At 35.0% G+C, this 22,832-nt stretch overlaps 1 protein-coding gene across 41 annotated transcripts in view; it reads right to left on the bottom strand.

The window, feature by feature from the left end:
* ABI3BP (ABI family member 3 binding protein) overlaps positions 1–22,832 on the bottom strand; it is a 152,181-nt gene that overhangs the window by 25,253 nt on the left and 104,096 nt on the right. For 36 of the 41 annotated variants that reach the window (XM_054056979.1, XM_054056982.1, XM_054056992.1 and 33 more), the window contains 15 exons: positions 22,133–22,207; positions 21,414–21,461; positions 20,783–20,857; positions 20,004–20,078; positions 18,418–18,492; positions 17,686–17,760; positions 17,125–17,199; positions 14,979–15,053; positions 14,421–14,495; positions 13,226–13,291; positions 12,842–12,913; positions 7,950–8,045; positions 4,996–5,106; positions 2,261–2,344; positions 1,235–1,303 (listed from right to left, as the gene is read on the bottom strand). In XM_054056979.1, the coding sequence (XP_053912954.1) occupies positions 1,235–1,303; positions 2,261–2,344; positions 4,996–5,106; positions 7,950–8,045; positions 12,842–12,913; positions 13,226–13,291; positions 14,421–14,495; positions 14,979–15,053; positions 17,125–17,199; positions 17,686–17,760; positions 18,418–18,492; positions 20,004–20,078; positions 20,783–20,857; positions 21,414–21,461; positions 22,133–22,207 (1,146 nt within the window). The remainder of the gene's footprint in view (positions 1–1,234; positions 1,304–2,260; positions 2,345–4,995; positions 5,107–7,949; positions 8,046–12,841; positions 12,914–13,225; positions 13,292–14,420; positions 14,496–14,978; positions 15,054–17,124; positions 17,200–17,685; positions 17,761–18,417; positions 18,493–20,003; positions 20,079–20,782; positions 20,858–21,413; positions 21,462–22,132; positions 22,208–22,832) is intronic. The other 5 variants (XM_054056981.1, XM_054057002.1, XM_054056987.1 and 2 more) reach the window with 4 other exon arrangements.

The following is a 22,832-nucleotide window of genomic DNA, read 5'->3' as shown; positions in this document are numbered from 1 at the left end:
TACAAATTGTCAGTGCCATTTCACATAGTACACATCTTCCACCTCAGGGCACGAAGTAAAAATCTGCATACTAAATCAATGTCAAACATAAATGTTTAAGGATAAAAAGCACATATTCAGTATTAAGCTGCTTGTTGAGGTTTTTGTTGTTAGACTTGGAAACTGTATTGCCTTCACCCCAACCCACTGGCACCACTGCTGAAATATCACTCTGAAAGTATTAGTGGGTGATATGCACTGTTTGAAATCATTGACTTCTGTCATAAAATAGGACAATTAACTTTAGTCCCACTGAAGTAAAATGACTACTGCAGACCCCCCCCCACACACACAATTACATTTGCACCTTTTGGGTAATTTTGATGTAATGCCCATGACCACTTTGTTTCATCAGAAAGAGTAACAAGTTTAGTCCGGAGTCATCCTACCATTAAACCTGTAGTTTCTAAAGTGACTGTCAAAGTCTTAACTGTTTTCAGTGGTACAGCATCAAACCTTGAAACAAACCTGAAGCAAATGTCCTGTACTCTGCCTCGAAATTAGGAAAAGACAACTACTGAAGACAAACACGTCAGTTCTAAAATTAAAAATTCTATGGGATGTAAACATTAAGCTCTTGCAAGAAAGTCAGTATCTTCAGAAATATATTATCCCTTAGTAGATCAAGAAAAATGCTCTAAAAATCTTTTGGTACAAAAGCACTTCCCCTTATCTCACCTTGCTAAACTCTCAAGATTACTGCAACAGCAATAACTTGCCTACTTTATCATCTAGTTTAGTATATGTTACTATGTTACTAGACTATCTGAATGTTCACAGTGTGGAATGACAGGTAAGGTTAATATAGTGAGTAGATATTCGTTCTAGTAAGGCACACTGGTATTGGAGCAATTTCTCCCCAATTATGCCTGCAAGCCCACAGGAAGATTTTCATTTAGTTTGCTAGAATGTGAACTGCGTGCAGTTGTACTACTGCTGACGTACTAGAAGAGCCACAACAAGTTTGAGGGCAAGACTGTAAACTACAATGTGGTAGCAGGGAAGAAAGAGAAGAGAAGTAAAATTTAGGATTTGCTGATAGTCTGCGCTACAGTCCCTTCACTTAACACTAAAGAGGAACAGAATCAAAGGAAGCTTTGGCCTTCAAATAACAACAAAAGGTAATTCTGACACAAGATAGGTCAGTCTTCGTATATTCCCCCAAATAAAAACACCATGGCTATTAAATTCATACCTTGGTACCTTGGCTTGCCTGAAGAATCTGTTTCTGATGTAGGACTTGAGCTGAAGACAGTTGCATCAACTGTGGGAGAGTTTGTAATTCAATTTGCAATAAATATGAGATTTCAGTGTCAGAACTGCAGCATTTCACAGTTTCTTTGGCATTTTAAATTACGGTAAATTATAAATACCCACTAGGCTGAACAGAATTTTCTCTTGGATGCAAATACCATAATGGACTTCCACAATATATTCACAGGAAGCATTTTTTTAATAAATCTATAACCTGGCTTGCTTTATGGAGCACTAAGGGTCACAGGAAGTTCATGATCACTATAAGAAGACAAGAATTTCAGAGTTTCTGCAAGTCCAGGAAAGTTAGAAACAGTATCATTCATGACAGTATACCTAGAACTGTGTATTTTGGCTCAAAAATTAATTCCAAGCACACCTTCCTCCAAACCCTTTCCTGTATGGCCATTTGGAGGAGATTTAGGTCTGAATTTGTAGTTAACTTCCACTTTTATAAAAAGGCAAATTACCAACTAACCACTATATTTACCTTATTGAAGTTTCTCCTGTCTAAATGGTGGCAGCTTGATCAGATAGTTAGAAGGATATTACAACCATATTGACCACTATCAGTCATTGTCAAACAGTAATTTATGTGCCACTTAAAAAGAAATGTCCAGGAAAAGAAGTATCTTACCTATTTCATTCACAGATTTAAAGTAGTCACTGAGTAGTATTGAAAGACTACTAAGCATATATTGGTTTCTAGGAAGATGGAAGAGCCATCATGTTCTCATTTACCAAGGTCTGTATAAGAAGACTGCCAGATGCCTTCAGTCAAGTCAGAAAAGTTGCAAAGTGGCATAAAAGAAATCAAAATCACCCTAGACAGAATACTGCTATCAAATATACAATGCATCAATATATTTTAGGGAAGGGATCCAAAAGAAAAAAAGGAAGCCTTTATGTTAATAGGGAAAAAAAAGAAAAGACAAAAAGAAGCCAGATCTGTCTGTAATATGCTTACCATAATATTCTGGAGTTGCAAAAGCTGTTGGAGTCTTATATGATGTTCTAGTCCTCACAGGCGATGTTGGTCCAGTAGGTTTAGCTATAGTGACAAAAGGAGGAACTTGCGTCAACAAAGCAGAGTGAAACACCTTTCTGATTTTCTAGCAGAAAATTGTCAGATTTGTGACAACAGCTTCATGAAACAAGTATTTTTGTTTGAACTATGTAATTCCCTCTAAACCTATACAGCCTCCAGATTGAGGAAAGTTTCTAGTTGCTCGTATTGCCAATATAACCTACTCCTGAAACCCAGTAAGAAATTTTTTTGCTACTGGGTGATTGGAGGACTTCAGTCAGCTAGAATATGACCTGGTTTAATACACAGAACCATCCTACACAGATTGGTGAAAGGATGCAAAATGACCAGCATTGATGTTTCTGTTTATCAAATAAAGCTAGACATTGATTCATGAATTGTAAGACAGAATAGCTGAACTCTGCAACTGAATATCGGATTCTTCCCTCAAATATAGCTAGGATCATTCAATTTCTATTCTCAGTACAGCACATGTATTAGCAAAGGTACAGCTTGAACATGTGTAACGATAAACTTAACTATGGTCTGCATTAAGAGTTTAACCACAGAACAGTACTAGAACTTCCACTAAATGAAATTAAGATGCAGTTCAAATGAAGGTATGAAAAATGCAATAAAGTATTACCAACATTTATGAGACTACACGAGCCAAGGAAAAAAGCTTCTGAACTGTTCTATTCTGTATCAGCTACTGTAAGTTTGGGCAGAAACTGATGGCTAGAGGAGATATTATCTCCCATAATTAAATAGCTATTTTAAAATTGTTTTAGATTATGTGACATTGCTTTTACTTCTCAGCTGTTATCACCTATTAATGAAAACAAGTTTCTAAGAAGCAATGTCTTAATTGTTTGCAAAATAGCTGTAAATGCAAGAACTACATCCACAAAACATGCAGATACTCCCAGACAATCACTGCATGACTGTGAAATCTCAACCCTGAAAAACTGAAGAACTGTATAATGTAGCTACATTCCCTACATATGTGACACAGAAGAACATGGTGATTGAAGGCAGAACTCTGGTGAGCCTGGTTTAAAACCACAAAAATCCCTACCTTCCAGTGATTTCCTTAATAAAGAGAAAATTTAGAAAGATTCTTCTTAGAGTCCAGTTTCACAAAGATTCTGGAACTTGCTTGTTTGCCTTTTTCTTTTTTTTTTTGATTCAGGAGACTAATGCCTGCATAGGAACTTTTCCATAATACTCATACACTGGACGAGTAAGAAAGATAGAAGTGAGGAATTAATTACAGTGTTAATGATGAAAAGAAACAGGACAGAATTATGAAAGGGAAAATCCAAGAACATTGAAGCAAATTTTTCCTGTTAGTACTGTGGAACAGTCTCTCTAGGGAGCCAGAAGAAACTCCATTATAATGTTTTAAACTAAGTTGGATAAAACACTAGGAAACACAGAAAAAGGAAAATCTGCTACTGGCTCCACAAGGGAGAACTGGATCATCTAACAAATTTATTCCATCTTGAAAGCCTGGGAAGGTATGGTAACTGCTGACTACCACATAATCTGGCCTGTAGTGTATGGAAGAGGAGTGACATTTCAAAACACTGGAAAATTAATTACACACTTAATGGAGAAAATGAGCATAGACCCTTCTACAAGCAAAACAAAATATACCAAGTCAACATATTTTTATGCAGCATCTTCAGACTGACAATATCTTATGCTCTGTTGCAGCTATTACTAAGGAAACATCAGCTCTGCTGTTGAGTAAATACACAGCTCGTTTCATCCAACTTAGAGATTCCTGCTTCTAATCTGATGCACAAAATACTAAAGAATTATTTAGGTCTTTAGTCCCTTAATAACGCACAAAGCCACAATTGAAACAAACAAAAAAAAAAAGCCATCTGGAAATAAAGGAGAGCCAAGAACTTTATATTTCCTGTGAAATACAGAGAATAGTGTGAAGAAGGAAGCTTTTCTCATGATGCTAAGCATAATGAGATGATAGTCAGACTACTAGGAATAACACTAGTCTAAGGATTCTTATATAGAATACAAAGACAAAACATATATAAGATGACTGAATATCAGCTTCAGGATGAAAAATCAAATAAAATAGAAAATGTGAAATTTCTGTGTTCTTTTATACTGACACTGAGAAGCAGGAATACAGTAGCTAAACTCTTTGCACATGAAATAACTCAGCTTACGCTACCTCCTAGTGCAGTTAGTTTTCTGGGTTTCTATTATTACATTATTTGCAGTGGTTAATGGATGTGCCCTATATACATAGGACAGAATATGTTTGAAGATAACCAGTTGAGAGTAGCATTGAAGCATAATATTCAATAGCTCCCATCTGACATGAACATTAAGTAACTGCAAATGCTATTAGTAGACATGAAATATTCCTAAGGTCATTAAAAGATGACTTGTGTTATACCGTTTTGCTTTCAGCTTCCTTACAAGGGATAATTTTAACATAATTATGTTAGGAAAACAAAAGGAAAATGGAGTGCATGTATGAAGACAAAAGGTGCGAGACCCATATGTTCCAGAAGACCATTTTTTATAGATATCAAAGACTAAAAAAAGAATCTATACTATAAAATTTTCCTATACCCAGCTAGTCAGTTGAGTATTAATGCACACATAATAAAATATTTATGCTGAAAAGGTTGAGGTACCTGGAATCCCTGGTTTACCAGTCACGGTATTTGGGGGCAAAGGTTTTCTTCGCATTTGTGTAGGCTTTACAGGAGGTATAGGAGGATGCCGAGGGCCAGGTGGTGTAGTTACTGAATGACATTAAAAGACAGTGTTATTAATTATTGAATTTCAAATTCCATAAAATGAGAAACCCCCTACCAGTTATATTCTGACTTCTCAAATAGTGTTTCATGTCTGATTTACTATCAAAAGCACAGAGGTGAGGTTAGGAGCTGGCATAATTTGTATTTCCTGCCTTAAATTCTTTGGAAAGTGTCTACCATGGAGCTTTAAACCAAACTTACACTGAAAAAAATGTAGCTCTTTTGGGATTTGTACAAGTGTTGCAGTGATTCATTTTCTGTGTAGTTACTCATTTCTGTCAATGGTAACTTTCTGGCAGCCAACAGGATACTTCTTCCCAGAATAAACATCACTTTTGGTGTACTTGGATTTATCTTTTGTATCTTACTCAAAAGAATTTCCGATCTTGTATACATTCTGACTGATAAAACTGGTCAGCCTCAGCTTGAAGTAAGATATAGGAAAAGGGAAATTCTCTGCGATACTTTAACCTATGCTGTTCAAAAGTGAGAAATAAAAAATTTCAATATTACTTCATGCACTGACATGGCTAGAGATAGTTATTGTGATAGAACATGCAGTTCCAGCCAAAATCTATTAAATGTATCTGGTAGGGTTCTTCAACAGTGAGGTCTGAAAGGAGAACCTAAGCTTCTTAATTCACGCTTACAAAACATTTTACTGTATTTTCCAGGCAATTCTAAATGATTTTATTATGCAAAGGAAAGGCAGACTTTCCTTCTACTATTTACCTTTGCACTCTTTCCTTTAGAAAAAAACCTAGGAGATAATGTGCAACACATTTATGTAACAAAAGACTTTTTGTAACTAATAGGGGGAAATCCTCAAGAGTAATATAATTCTTACAAAGCTGCCAATGTCAACAAATATACAAGTTGCCTCATAGTGAGTTATTTGCTACACAAACCACCTCAGGCCCTACGTATTAGACCTTAGTTTACCATATAAATAGAGTGACTGTGGGCAAGAGGGGAGCAGGTCCAAAGACTGATTTGGGAGAGTCTTTTTAGAAAGACTTAAAATATACAAACAGCAACATCTCCATCTTTCTCTGTTCCCGTTTCCTTTTGGACTTTTGCAGTCACTTATAAAACACATTTTTTAAAAATCCATCAGATAAAGACAGGAAATAATGCTCTATCTAATTCAGGAAGATGTAATGGTTTTGAAAACAACATTTGTGGGTTTAGTATTCATTCTTAATCCTTAGGTAGAGGTGGAAAAAAATATACCTGAATAACCTAAAAAAGGATGATAAATTTTTGACATATAACAATCATACCTGGATACTGCTACATGGTAGTATCTATGATGAACCACTTCCCATTACTGGAATTGTACAAGGCCACGTTCAATGAGACTTTGAACTATCTGATCAAGTGAAAGATGTCCTTTCCCATGGCAGGGAGAAGGGGGTGTGTGTGTATAGAAATAGATGATCTTTAAGGTTCCTTCCAATCCAAATAATTCTACGATTCTATGATTCTATAATTCTGAATTTTGACATACATAGTAAAGCCTCATGAAGAGATCGGAGATTACAGAAGTGTACAAGAAAATTATGCAATAGTAGTAGCTAACTTCACAACTGTGCACAACTGTCTCTTATGATTACAGTTCAAGGTATTGTCTTACTTCAAAAGCTCTAAAAGCTTAACTTTAAATACCTAATATCATAAGATGAGTAAGAGCAGATGCAGATGCTCCTTCAAATCTGTATGCATAAAAAACCTTTTAGTCTCTGCAAATCACAGGCTGGACTTACTTAAATACACAGCACTGCCTGATGCTCAGTAATGAAAAAAAGATATGCAGAGAGCCATCCTTGTTTGCACTTTACAGTCTGCATCCAGCTACTGATATATAGTGATATATCATACTGAACTAAACCTTTTGCAAAGTACAATCTTCAGACTGAATAAACTTTAAAAAGCTGAAACATTGGAAGCCAGTTGTCAAATAGGCTACGTATCTATGTTTTTAAGTCTAGTATGCTTTCAAAGGAAAATCTAACTGAAAAGAGCAGCTGTGGCTGAAAAGTAAATCAAAGGGCAACCCCCCAATTTTTTTATTTTCAGTGGGTTTTACCAATAAAAAAGCACAACTAAAACAAACTCTATTCTTGGTTATGATTATAAAAGAAAACAATTTTTGTGTATACATGCGGCATACAAACATGCTCTATACTGTACATTTTCAATTGAAACAGAAATTTTCTAAGCAGCTGACTAGAAAAAAGTGAAATGCAAAAAGCCTGGTTTTGAAGGCCTATTTACTGAAGCCGTTTTTCAGTAAAAAGTTTTGATTGTGTTGAAAATGTGATTGCAAGACTTGCAAGAAAAGTAAAACTGACAAGCCTACTATAGCACATGTAAAAAAAACTGTAGTCCTATTTACTTTACCTTGTTTTGCTTCAAGCCTAATGTTCTAACTTTCCTAACAATCCTAGTATTCAACAAAACATTCTTGTAAGTGGGAGGACAAGTTAGTGATGCATTCTCCCTCTTCTCCTTTGCTAAGTAGAAACTATCAGCATGAAAAGAATCAATGCTTGCAGTATTGTGGGTTTTTGATCATAAGGATGCGATGTTGGTGGTGTTAATTTTGTAATATATGGTATATGTTACTGATAAGTAATGACCATAAAATATTTTGGGGTTTATCTCTTTTAGTAGCATCCAGAAACCAAGACAATCTGAACTGATGAGGATAACTAAGAATTATTTTCTGTTCTTCAGTGGAGGTGTTATTTGTGTAGGAAAGGCAGTATTTTTTATTTTTCATAACTGTTAAAAATTGCTATGTTTTCTTTCTCTATTGACCTTACCAGAAAATGGCTTCTCCCAGGTATGACTATATTCAAAAGGTTTTTTCACATCCGCGTCAATTTGTCTGTCAACATCCTCTGGTGTATATACTTCATCTGTGAAACAAAAGGAAATGAGAAACAAAACAAGTATCTAGAGTGCAGTACCAAGTCATGGAGTACTTCTACGCTCTATATGTTCAAACTGTAGCTAACTTTAAGTGCAAAACTGGCATGTATGCCCCATCTATATTTTAACTGATAACTTAGCGATATCCATTATCTTCCTGTTCAAGTAAACAGAAAGTGATTTTGGCCTAGAAGACTCTGCATGTTAATTTTAAACATGAAAAAAGCATATTGGAAAGAGAGGATATGTGAGATTAAGAGATAACAGATGTGTTAAACCAAGAGTGGGTGTGGAAAGATGAATAGAGAGAACATTTTAATTTTTGAATCAAATCGAGTGTCCATTGGTTCTTGCAAATTCTTCTTCCCCAAACCAAGATCTCTGGTTATGCTCCACATTGAATCACTAGAGCAATTCTGAATCAAACATATACCGTATTTGGAGTACCAGAGGTAAAGTGTGCATAAAATTCAATTTGTATATAAAAGAAAGTCCTACTTAAAAGTTATATAAACACATTAAGAAAACACTGAAGTAAATGGCATTAAAAATATCAACACAACTACTCCTGGTATAAAACAACTGTTTCACATGTTGAGATTTATAGCATAGCCAGACTCCTAAATTAATATATTTACAAGAACTCTATATATGGCAAGGTGAGAAAATGCATTGTGATTTCATCATGTTTTTGAAAATAAAAAGAGCTCTTTTTCACAAGATAAGAAAAAAACCTGATTTTTTTTTAAATAAACTCAGGATTAAATTAATTTTAATTAATAAATTATGCCTATTTCAACATGATCTAAACATTTCAACCAAAGATCTCATCGGGTTATAATCTGGTGCCCATCTCATTTTGAGATTAAACTAGTATTTCAACAGCATGAAGTAGATAATTTTTCCAATAATTTTACTATTTGGCCATTCTTATTTGACTAGGCATACCTTAGGCATCCACAGTTGTGATACCGCACTCAAAACGAGATTGAATAGAAACTCTACACTCTAAAAGTGCAACTGAGTCTCAGTACTCCTCACAAGGCAAAATAATAGTATGGAAGCATTAAATTATTTACTTAAGATTAAAAAAATAAGACTTGTAGTAAGATGGGAACAGGACACAGGTCACTTGGTCCCTGCAACCCAAATATCTAAACACATCCTGTGGTTTTATATAACAGCAATTTATCTTCAGGTAAATGAAATGGATAATTAAATCTTCAGATATACAAAGCACCAGAGTACTAATCACGTGCACTTATCAGCGTACTGTTTCATGTGAATAGTGTTTAAGGAAGACGTTGCATGAGAAGATTGGCATCATCTTTAAAAAGAAGAATAATCTTGTACACCATGGCTCATAGAGTACATTTAGTTTCTTATCTTCATCTCACAATAAACATATCAACAAAACATGGTAGCACGTTGACTAAATCACACTATCATCCAAGTATCCATGACACCTTACAGCATCTACAGAACAACCTACCTCTCTCCTGCTCCTTAAAATTCAATTTAGAATCACTTTTTTTTTCTGACTTATATCAGCTAGGGATGAACAAAACATTGTATACATTTTAGATGGAAGAAGTAATGTTTTGGTTTTGGGTTTAGGAGACTTGTACTGCTCCTCTACTATTAGTAAAGCAGTAATGAAAAAAAAGTTAAGGTTTCAGGGAAAAAGCTTACCAAACTACAACACTCCCCTGTTGACAAAATCTCCTTTTCTAATGTTTCAATGCATTTCAAAGTTACATAAAAGTTAGTGTTTTCACACAATGTATGTGCACTATCAGCTTGATCCATTTATCATAACATTTGCCTTATGCTAGCTGTCATAACTTCCTTATTATAAGCATTTTGACTTGCCACGTTCATCCAAACTTTAAACAGAACTGAGAATATATGTGCACATGTGTTTGTGTCTTTTTTTACTTTTATCTTTTTTTCCTGGAAATATTCATGTTGTCTGGAACACCTTAAAACTAACCTCTGCATCTTTAATAACGGGAATGTCATTAGGAGGGTGGATCATTTAAAGTGAAGAACTGGGAAAAGTGCCTTTGATAAAAAAAAACTGAAATACTTTAAGACTTGAGTTCCTCTAGAACATGTCTATGCATCTACAGTTTCAAAAATGAAATGAAAATACAACACAAAGTTAAGGGCTGTTATAGTGGAAACCAATTCTCTCTCTTTCACACGGGAAATGGAAATGTTGCTCAAAATTTGTTTGCTGAAGGTTATCTGGAAGCTTAACAGATCAGGAGCAATTTTTAAATGGCTAGGATTAAGTAAAAGCAAGTTAGATACAGTAAAACAAATACAAAAAGCCATTCCAATAAACTGAAATTCTAGAAAAAAAAACTGATAAAACATGGCAGACAACTAAAAGGAATGTTAGTCACGAGGAGGCAACTCCTGGCTCCTTCTCACAGTCAAGTTTACCACCTGACACTACAGCTAGCCAGGAGACTGAAAAGCCTGCCATGAAACCAGCCACTGGAAAAACGAAATTCCACTGTTTATCATGTGAGCCCTGCAGCTGCCAAGCAGAGTCCGTATGGTGAAACATCTTTGCACTGATGCTAATGAGCACAATCAGGAAGAACTGAATTACATTCAAAAGCAGTGCCAGCCCAGCAAGGAATGAAGAGATCCTAATTGGTCTTTGAACAACAGAATGTCCGTGGCTCTTCAGTAAATATGGTGTTCTTCAGAGAAATTAAAAATCATGTAATGTCTAATGGTAAGCCTGAAAACATATTGTTGCTTATGGTCCAATTAAGGATTCTAATCAGCTTGGATCAGAAATTAAGAGTTCTGATAAGATAACCATAGAAAACAACATATCATTTTCATAATGGAAGAAATAAAATTCCCCACTCCCCAAATTCATCCAGAGATCTTAGAAGTTTTTAGTTTCTTTAAGATATCATCTACTGAAATAGAATTTTTTTTTCTTTGTTCAGCTGGTAAGATTTACGGTTCCAGGTTAGTGGAGTTCTCTTTTCTAAATCTCTTCTGCAGGCTTAGGAATTGCACATTGCTTGGGAGAGATATAGATATCTTTAATTGATTACTTGAACGCTTTTTTTGTGTGAAATGATTTTTGTGAGCACAGCCTCGTAGGCTCAGACACTGCACTTGCCACTACACTGTGATGTACCTTCCCTACAGGAAGGCTTGGGATTTCATTCACTGATCACCAGGAAATGTACAGACCAAAAAGTTGTTGAAAGCTGCAGTCCTTTCCCAATGTGTCACAAACATACAAAATTCATTGGTGATTTCTCTACGCTTCTCAGAAGAAAAGTACAGGATGGCAGAAGGATACTAATGAGTTTCTAGTTCAGAAGGGTGTAGTCACAAAGAGACAGTATTAATGCATGCCAGTTCTTCCTTAGTATATTGGGCACTAGGTTCTACTTGAAGGGCTCACTTGGCAGGACATAAAATCTAGGTAATAGACCTCTTCAGGACATTTCTTTAACTTAGAGAAAAAATACTTACATAACCAAGCAATGGAAAACATTATTAGAAGTATAATTTTCCAGAAGAATTCTAAAAAGAAGATACTTATTCGTCTGTGAGTAAGAATTCACAGGAAGGCAGTAGTCTTCTGATGATTTTTTACATCATCTACCATAGTGAAACTCTGGTTCTTCCTGGTAACTGGCACTACTATAAAGACATGGAAATAATGACAGTGCTCCAAGAAGAGCGCTTAAAATAAGATTGCTTAAAATCATACTTTAGCAGTCACCTAAAACAGCACTAAGCACAATAAACTACATTTAACAATTAGTGTATCTACTATTATGTTTATACTGCTAATTTACTCAGCATGCTTTCTTTTTTTCCTTCTTTTTAATCTACCTCTGCAAAGGTTACTACTATATAGAAGAAAGGAAAAGCTTTATATACTGTCTAACATAATTGTCCATTTGTGCCAATTTCATAATGTGATTTAAAAAGTCAACTACTCCTGGACACCTGTGTGCATTTGGCCTCTTGTGGTAATCATACATTAGAAAGCTTACTTATGATCGTACTGCACACAAAAGTGATGAACAACAACTACTGCCATTGGTTATGTAGTACTGTAACTTTCCCTGATGCCCTGGAATTCAATGGGTTCATTTCATTTAGCAGGAGGACTACGGAAGGTCAAAGAGCACACCCTTCCTGTGAAGACATCCCTCCTGTATATTATTCAGAAGAGTATGTCATATTCTAAACAGGCTACTTTTAAATGTACAAACCTCTCTTCTAAGGTTTTGCCATTTCTAGAAACATGGTGGTCTTCTCAAAATTATGTACAGGAATGAGTACCTCAAATCATACCAAGGTAAAAAATAGGTATTAAACTGCCCAATATACTTCGGAAATCCTAGTACAGAGAAATATTACACAGACAAAGGAATTCATAGAGTAGATGGTTATCCTAACCCAGCTAGCACAGAGCAATAATACGGAATAGCAGCACTGTTAGTAGTGGGTGAACAACCAAAGGTTTGTTTTGAATATGTGTATTTTTTATTTATTGATTGATTAATAATCTATCTGTAAGTTTATTCTGATTGTCAATAAAACTTCATAATGAAACACAGACATTATACAGCATGACCAGTAACAGCAATTACATGCAGTATTCTGAGGGATTAACTTCTACAATCAAACACAATGAAATATTTTGCAGGGCTCAAAATGGTTTGAAGATCTCACATTCATGTCTTTTACTGATAAGATAATCCCCTTGCCCAAACTGAAGTTTTACCTGTTGGCACAATCCACTTTGGCAGTCCAGGTGCTATTGTTCTAGCTGGTGCTACTGTGGTTTTACTAAGAGCTGTGAGAGAGTTTAAAAAAGAAAGAAGAAAAAGAAGAAAAAAAAAAGTTCCATGAGAAGAAAACCCAACAGACTTCCATGTGATGCAATAATTCTTTATTAAAAAAGAAAAAGTGACACTTGCTGTGATGATATACATTGCTTTGATTTCTTTCTTTTTTTTTTTTTGGCTTTATCTCTAGACTGGTTACTTGAAAGGAAAAATACCCCCTTTTTCTCAACAACACTTAAAATTCTATGGAGAGAGCAGATGAAACTAGTTAATTAATTATTAATCTCCTCCCCATCCCAAACTGAATAAACAATTATTACCAGGTCTCATCTGTGATTTATCAGATGGCTTTGGTCTTGCAGAAGTGAGACGTGTTTTATGAGGTGCTAAAAGAAATAAGGTTTAGTTTAAATACTGTGTATAAAAGGAACATCAATAATGCAGTGTAACTTGCCAGAAAAAAAGGTCCATGCACCGATGTGATACAGAAAAATGGACATATGAGAATTCTATGAGTTCCAATCCCAAATGCACACTGAATATGCTAGTTTCTTTAGTGGTCAGATGACTCCATCATGCAGTCTGACCAGTTACATTCATGTTTAGGTTTAGGAAAAGATATAAAATATTTACAGCCAGTTACCCAACTGTATATGGATACAGAGTTAGCTCTGCAAGGTATCCATGGCCTTAAGACATTTAATTAGGTTCTGTAAAAAACAAAACAAACAAAAAACCTCAAAATAAAACACCAAAATGAACGCCTTTCGAAGTCCAATATTCAGATAAAAACATGAAATATTAAAATATTGCTGAGAAAACAATATTCTTCCATTTGAAGCCCTTAATGCAGACACTGTGTAGGGCTGCTGAAGCACATTGTTACATAAAGGTTAAAATCAGAAGCCTTCAACCTTTTTCTCTTGTTGCCTTTCACTTGTCAAATGCTTTTGATATTTTAGTTGTTAATGAATTTGTGTGAATTACACTGAAAGCTGAAGGCATTGGCAGTAGTCACTGTCATCTCATGCCAAATTATCAACCACTATAACTCAGTAGCTTTTTGATATTTGACACTAATAACCATTCTATCCACAACAGTTAACACAGCCTCTCTGAAGTGTCAGAGAAAATACTTATGCAGGAAAGAACACATTACTCATTATTGACAGCTATATTTTGGAAAAGTTTTACAGACTTAGTTTTGATATTTTATAAGGAAAATCGTGGAATTAAATTACATTTAATGTTTGCAACACTGTACATCTGAGGATAAAATACACAGCACTAACACTGTTCAAAACTTCATATTCATCTTTGAGGCAATACTGATTAAACTTTGATTTTTCAGAGCAGCGAAAAAAATACATTTGATAAGAGGAAAAATAATTTTTTGTGTTAAATGTTTGAAATAGTTTTAAAAGTAATAATGAACAGACCATGAAACGTTAAACTAATTTTACTTAAGATCTACAGACTCGCAATACAACAACTCAAGAAAACCCTAGAACTTACCCGTATGGAACCATGGAATTTCAGTTGCCTGAGCAATTTTGGGCTTGGATGAAATCTGGTATGTTTCATTGGGAACTGAAAGTGGAGATATCATTGCTTATCAATTGCAAATGATTTCCTTTTGAACATAAGACAGCACAGGTGGAAGAGAAATTCAAACTGTCTTTGTGCAAACCATAAATAAAAAGAGTTAGTTCTAGAAATCTGGCTGAAAATCCTGCTTTCATGCAGACAGAAGACTTTTTAAGACTGTGAAGATATCTACTATTAGTAAGTCAAATAAAAGAAGAAGAGATGATCGGGTAATGCCTTTTTTTACAACTCCTCACCCTTGTACATGCAGTACTTATTTCTAGAAAGAATTGCATGAAAGAAAAAAAGGCTGGAAAACGAAAACTGGCAACACTTTTTAAGTGCACTAGAATGTGACTAGCAAATGAAAATAAAATAAAGATATATTAAGGTATTTCTGTTAATTAAAGTGCAAGTTTAGTCATATAGCAAAAGCAGAGAAAGTAAAGTTCCGTGAAAAATAAACTGACAAAATATTCCCGTTACCCAAAGTCATTTTGGACCCATCGACAACATGAACTGTTATAAGGTTAATTGATCCCAAGTGTGTTGCCTTTGGAGCTACAAGAAATAAAACATCCTATGAGAAGTGAAATTAAAGAAGCTGGATTTCATTAAGGATCTGTGTCCTTTGTTTCCTAAAAATCTATCTATGCATTTGTTTTAACATACATGAGACAGACACGTGTTCTGATCAGTCTGGTTGTATTTTCATGCTGATAGTCAGACAGTGCAACTATCTACTGTCCCCCTCACCAACTTCAAAATGAATGTCCTAAAGGTGGAGTCTTGACAGTCCGTGGTCTTTCTCACACTGGATGTATTAACCTGCATTTCCCTAAAAAAATTCTAAAAGCTTGTGGTAATGTATTTATCTTCCCGACTTTCTTCTCTCTCACTCAAATGTGACTGAACTTAGTGAAATATAGTTACTGAGGGAAAAGAAGAGACTGGCAGGCAGAGGCACACACTAGATGTCTCTCTGTCTTTCAGAAATAAGGTTAAAATACGGAAGCTGGAAAGTGACCCACTTACTAGCATGAAAGACAGTGGCTAAATTTTGCCAAATTTTTAACAAATTTCCTAAGAGTAGTTTATTTTGCATATAAGTCATTATAATGAATGAAAATTCAAAAGGAAAAGAATAAACGTATAAATTCTGTTTTCTAAAATTCTTTGCCTAAAACTAATTTGAGGTGGTATTTAAACATGGCAGTTCTTCCCTATGGTATGATTGGAAATAGCTCTTATTCAACTGAGACTTAGGCTCTAAATTGTTTACTTATAAGACAGTCTTTCAAAACAAGAGTTTTAGAAAATAAACCTTTTTCACCTGCTCTAGGCAAACCTACTTTAGTAGGAGAAGCTTGCCTATAAGGACAAACTGAGAGACTTGGGATTGTTCAGGCTGAAGAAGACTGCAGAGAGACATTATAGCAGCCTTCCAGTACTTAAAGGGGACTGCAGGAAGGAGGAGGACAGGCTTTTTAGTGAGGCTTGTTGATATAGGAACAAGGGGTAACAATTTTAAACCAGGGGAGGGTAGATTTACACTAGATATAAGGAGGAAATTTTTTATAATGAGGGTGGTGAAACACTGGAACGGGTTGTCCGGGGAGGTAGTGGAGGCCCCATCCCTGGAAATATTCAAGGCCAGGCTGGATGAGACTCTAAGCAACCTGATGGAGTTGAAGATGTCTCTGCCCCTGCAGGAGGGTTGGACCAGATGACCTGAATCCAAAGCACTGTATAATTCTATGATGTCCAGAGGTCCCTTCCAAAACCAACTAGTCTTTGCTTCTGTGATTCCTGGACTGTTCAGTTTGATTTTCATAGTAAGATACATGCACAGTTCTTGAATGTTCTGCTTAAATTTCTTTTGGCTGTATAAAAAGGGCTAGAAGTCTAGGGGAGAAAAGGGGATAACAATAAAACTATTCATTAATCTATTTGTCTAAAATTAAAATATTATTATTTTGTAGGTTAGATCAGAGAGTATGAAAGATTAGGAGCTGCTCTTTCTTGTAGTAGTGTTGTCACTCCACATCTAACAATATTTTTTCTTCTGTAACCTTCCTACCTAGTAATTTTTATGGATGTATTTCACACTGAGGTTAAAGCTGAGGTGTTACCATCCTTAATTTTAACCATACATTCCTAAATTTTAACCATACTGCAAAAAAAATCAGTGATAGGAAGAAGGTACCTTTACTCTTAGCATCTATCTTGGACTGAGAGTCTGTACCCCAAGTTTCAAAAGTACTCAAGATATTGAAACAGATGTATTTACGGTAACAAAATACCCCCAAAGAGAAGAACTTAGTGAAGCTGGCTGCAGCAGTATATTTTTATTTAAGTTAATAAAATTCCTCCTATTTTTAATGGCTAAAGCCCACCAATTCAACAAACTATGTTAAAAATCCGAGCCATCTTACCTTTCGCTCTCCATGGAAATTTATGCAATTGGCCATTATCTTTGATACAACTTATTAATAAGCTCTGAGCTAAGCAATGATAGTAATTTCTGTATACATATCACGCATGTCACATGACTGCAGCACTGAATGACAGCAGAAAGTGTAACTAAGACAGTGCCCCAGCAACGCTTTTAAAGTTAAAAACTTTAAATTACCAGGTTTAGCTTGTGGTACTTCTGGCTCAACAGATGTTTTGGGTTTGGAAGGAATGAGCAGTGTTTCCTTTGGAGCTGAAAGAAAAGGAAAAAGATTATTATTGTATTCTTCAGGAGTCATGATTCAATGCCATATTTAGCCCACAGAAAATGCATGCCTCAAATACCTGAAAAAAAGACAATAACAATTCCATGGCTTTATGGAACCTGAAACAAAATGTCTATCCAAAACACAGAAAAATCCTAGTATCGTGCTGTAGGATAAGTTGAGTTGGTGGCTAAAATTCTTGCTCTGAAAGAAAAGTTAGACAACTGAATTTGGTTGAAGATCTGACAAACACAATCTTCTGACCAGACATGGGCTATTCGTAGGCTATTTCTGCTTTACTTCTAGGATAGAACTGAGACTCATCTGTGTTAAGAAATATGCATGTATGCAAGCAGGATGAAGGACAGTGGAATGATGTTACACAAAGTACCACACCAGAGCTTGTTCTCTAGATATTTCTCCATTGAAAAATTAAAAATACCTGTATCGTAACTTTAAGGAAACTTATTTACCCATTGTTGCCCTTGAATGCTCAGTGGTAGTAGAAGATTTTGTAATAATTGGTTGTGGAGTTGTCTGATGTATTGCTGTTAAGGAGAAAATGTGAAGAATCTTAGAATATCAAACTGTAGTAGAAAGAAAGTATTATTTGCATTATTTCTAAAACCTTCAAAATGCCCCAAACTATATAGTAGCAGGACATCTAAAAAATCAACTGCTCACAGATATCATGTTTCTATTAAATACTTCTATGTATTTGTTCTATAAGAAAAATGGGAAGTGACACAGCCCACTGTAAATATTTTTAAGACTACTTTTGTTTCAGTACAGCACACAATGTCAGTTTGCAGTGTGCAAACACATTGCAAAGGAGCAATAATGTTGCATTTAATAGATTTTAAAAAAATATACGCTCACAGAGAAGCATCTCATTAGCAGGAAATAATGAAAGAGAACTGAATCTATCTAGCCACTGAGATTTATCAATGCCCACATCACTACATTTTAGTAATCATTTCCTACATGCAAGAGAAAGGAGGAAAAACATTTTTTATGCCACACTACCAATCCTACTATTATTTTCAATGTAGTTTTAGCATACGTTGGATTGACTGACTTAAGTGTAATGCATTTGTTTCAGCGCAAACACAGTTACAAATAATTTGGTTAAAAAGCACAAATCCTGAGGCTAGGGGAAAGAATGATTAAAAAGAAATACAAAATAAAAAGAATGACTCCATTACCAGGTTTGGTGTGCAACACTCTTGGTTTTTCAGATGGTTTTGATTTGGTATGAATGAATTGTTTTTCAGTTGGAGCTGAAATAAAAACAAACAGCACCCGGAAAAATAATTGAAAAAACACACTGCTTTCATAATACACAAGGAACATAAGTATGATCTGCTCTCTAATAAGGCAAATTATGGAAAGGTAAAGCTGAAAATCAAGCAGTTGGAATTCCTGGAAAGAAAGGAAAACAAATTAAACGGCTGATGGTACAAATAGCTTCCCCAAAATTATATATAAATTTGTAGCTTTGGATGAAGCAGCGAAGAATATAGTCATTAACAGCATACAGTAGTCAGACAAAACTAGACAGTAGTAGTCTACATCTTCCACATCTGCCATACCTAAGTGTCTAAGAACAGGATCTATTTTTCAGTGGACTCTTCATATCATACTGGATTTATAAATTAACTTCTTTGGTTTTATGTGGGAACTATTCAGTCTTATCTTCATACTGTTCAGTTAAAAATTCTTGCTGTGTAGGAATCATTTACTGGAAAAGGTTTTCTTAGCACTTGCTAGCCTGTAATCCATACCAGTGTGAGAGATCCTCAAAATATCTGTCTTAGCCTATGCATTCTTTACCCTCCTTGCTCTTAAGAACCATTCTGTGCATATGAGTATTGCATCTGGTAGGCTCAGATGTGTATAAGATGTATATACTTTATGAAGTATATAAACTTCATAAAGTTATGTATATAAAGTTAACAAATGAATACTAACTTAAGTGTCAACGCATACAGGGAGTATATACTAAAATAGAAACATGATTAAAAGCATTTTTCATTTTCTTTTTCTCAAAAAAAGAACAAAACCAAAACAAATTTTAAAGATTATTAAATTGCTATTAATAACTCCTTAATGATATTGCCTCTTTCCCAGAAAATCATGGTCAATATCTGAAACTGGGGACAGATTATTAACAAAGATTGTTCAGCTATACTCCTGCTGCCTAGTATTGATTGGATTCATTGACTGTTATTTGGTCCATATCTGCCAATTAAGTTGAGAAGGAAGAATTCTCAGGTAATATTTTGTTTGTTTAAGCAAGCTTTCTCAGTACGGATGACTAGGAATTAGCAGAGAAGATGGCTTTAAGAACGAGTATATGATTTGGAGAGGCACATAACTGGTCTGTTTTGGTATGTGTTATGCTACAGTTGATATCTTATCATTTGCTTGCAATTTTCTTCTGCAAAGAAGTGAGGAGCAAAGCAAAAGAGTGTTTAGGATAATATTATCCATAACTCAGACACAGAAATTACAGAAATCACTACCTGCATTTTAAATAAATTCACCTTTTACTGGAAAACATCTGAGGAAATAACATAGTCCTGATGCTGGAATTCAAGAAAATGGACCTTCAAAAGTAATTGAGCTCATGCATTATTACCCTTATCAAGACGAAAGGGCAAGCAAGTATGAAGAAGCAGAACAAAACTTCATGATTACATTTCATACTATGTAATCTGCTTTCTCTAAGATGATCTGCTCTAACAAGAATGGAAAATAGAGTAATTAGTTATGAAATATACATGATTACCCAATGTTGCCTTTGTTCTTTCAGGAATATGAGGAATCATAGTAGTATCTGGTTCATGGAAGGTTGGAATGATTTCTGTTGGGAAAAATGTTGATAAACACTCAGAATAATAAGGAGCCTCTCCCTTTCCCTCCTGTCCCCTCAAAAAAAACCCCCTTCAGCACTATACTACATGCACCAGCAAAACGAAGTTTTAAAACAGCAATGGGCATTTACCCTGAGAGGTTTATAGTTACAAAGAGTTCAATTTTTGTTTGCTTTTAACATCTAGGTACTTAGAAAACAACCAAACCCACCCTTCAGTGAAATCACCGATTATCTTATACAGGTAAATCAGATTTATGCCGAGGCGACCCCTAACTGAAATGATACTGAAGGGAATTCTCAGTCTAATCTGGATGTAAAAGAAAACCACTGCAACAGCTTTAGAAGTTTTCTCATACGAGCTTCAAAACCACAGTGCAAACAACTGAAGTGTGTTGCCCAGATGCAAGCAATGAATAACTTTTTATTATAGATTTAAACATACAGGTCACTAATATTTCTTCTTCTGGCAATATCCTCATAATATATATATATATATATATATATATAAAAAGTCTCAAACTGTTGCAGTTTTCATCAGCAGTATGACTTAACCACAGCATTGCAGAGGTTTCTTAAGCTGGAATGATACTCAAGTAACAGTGAACGTACTGTTGACCACTTCCCCCACTGCCCACCCTGAAAACGGTTGCTCAGTTATCAACTGCAGCTTGACAAAAGACCAGATAATTTACCAGGTTTGCTGTGTGGAGCATCTGGGGTAGGAGCTGTTTTAGGTTTAAAGGGAGTATGCTGTGGTTCCTTGGGAGCTGAAAGAAAAGACCTGTTTTAAGTGTTTTCTTCAGAAATTAGACAGATTAATTGCACGGGCACTGGTGTGCCTCATGTTTGCAAAGAAAAGCAAGATCCTTACATGAGAGACTGAAAAATTGAGTGTCAGGTACACAGAGAAATTTAAGAAGAAAAGAAAATAATGAATGAAAACATGGGTCGAAAATTGATAAAGTAAGCAATATCTGGAGTCAAGTAACAAAACCAGAAAGAACACAGACAAGTGTAGTAGGCATGTTTCAATCTGCATCTCAGCTCTCACAGCTGCAGCCATGTCATGCTTGTCTCCTACAAGTGTCCAAGGAATTACAAGTTGTGAGAGAGTGAAAGAAATTTTCTGTGCAAACCAAAAAAAAAATAGCCAGGAATCTTTCAATACCTGGAACAGAGTAGAATTAAGTTGAATAAGTAGAAAAGAGAACAAACCAAAACCACAAACAGATGACATGAAAAACAGACTGATGATATGTAATCTTTGGTCCAAGGAGCAGCCAGGAAAAATTAATAATGACTAGTCCAAAGTGAAAACTTTACCTGTTGCTGTCTTAGGTTGTTCAACTCTAAATGTAGTAGGTGTCAAAACTTTATAAAAATGAGAACGTACACAGAATTAGCGATTAGTACAAGTAAAACAGTAAATATATTCCCTTTTACATGATTGATTTCTTCTAAGGTTGGAACACATACTTAAATTTGTTCTTTTTTTAAAAAAAATATTCATTATTGGAATTAGTGAATATACACACACTCAAATGGAAATTTCAACTGATGCTTTCAGAAACATCAAGAGTGACAGGTTTGGCAGTTCACTGCTATGTAAATCTCTATTGAGTATAGTTTTAAGGGTCAAATTCCATTACTGGGGCACACAAACATATGAGTCATTTGAGTTACAGATATTTAGAGTCACACACAAAGGCATTCAAATATGATTTTCTCTAAGTATCTTTCAACAGGCACAGAAGAAATGCAATTTCTTCCAAAAATATTAATATGTTTTTATGTTGTCTACCATGTTATATAAACTATTCATCAGTGGTAGCTGTCATATGGCTGAAAAGAATATACAACTCATTAAAACTCAGCCACTAAAAATAAAATCAGCTCTATGTTCCTTTAAATATGTATATAATGATCACTAGAAAATCTATTTGTTCATAATAAAAAGAGATATTAATCAACACTGGATTCAATGAGGACAACCCAAAAGAAACTCTGAAAATTCAAGTGCAACAAATCAACAGTGTATTTACCAGGTTTTGTGTATGGTACATCTGGACTTGGGGATGCCCTGGGTTTGGAAGGGACTCGACGACTTTCTTTCAGACCTATGAAGATGAGCAAAGTTTTGAACATGCTATTGAAGATGATGATTCAGCATAAGTATTTTGATTTTCCTGACAGGAGATGCATTTTCTGCAAAGAAATTCTTTAGGAAGTATTTCTGCCTTTTGAAAATAGTCACAAAGAGATCTCCTGTCAATGCAATTAAAATTATGTTAGTGCAGAGACTGAAAACTAAATGATTGTTTCAGTGCAGTGCTGGATTAGCTCTCTACTCCTCTCAGCTCTATCAACAGAGCTTTCTACAGAGTAAAAGTAGAAAGTTCTGCAGTTCTCTTTCCCTAGTTGTGCTTCTCAAGTGTTTCATATTAAAAAAATCTGCTGCTCATTTAAATCAGCTTTGTATTAAAAAAATTCTCCAGCAAAGCAGTCAAAGCATGAGAAATGTGGAAATTTACCACTGATTTTCAAATGGACAGAACTATTTCCAGAGTTTTGGGAACAGGAGAGTACTGTAATTTTACACTTGCAAATGAGTAGTTGGAAAATACTAATACATCTGTCACATTTTATAGAAATCAAGACACAAATTTTATGTGCTAAGGCTGAAGATGAGTGTTAACCCCCACATTCCTGACATTATGCAGCTTACCGACATGTATGAATATC

Source organism: Cuculus canorus, chromosome 1, assembly GCF_017976375.1.
Source record: "Cuculus canorus isolate bCucCan1 chromosome 1, bCucCan1.pri, whole genome shotgun sequence".
In the NCBI taxonomy this organism is placed as follows: Eukaryota; Metazoa; Chordata; class Aves; order Cuculiformes; family Cuculidae; genus Cuculus; species Cuculus canorus.
Note: the sequence above shows the minus strand (reverse complement) of the source record. Positions and strands in the feature narration are given on the sequence as shown.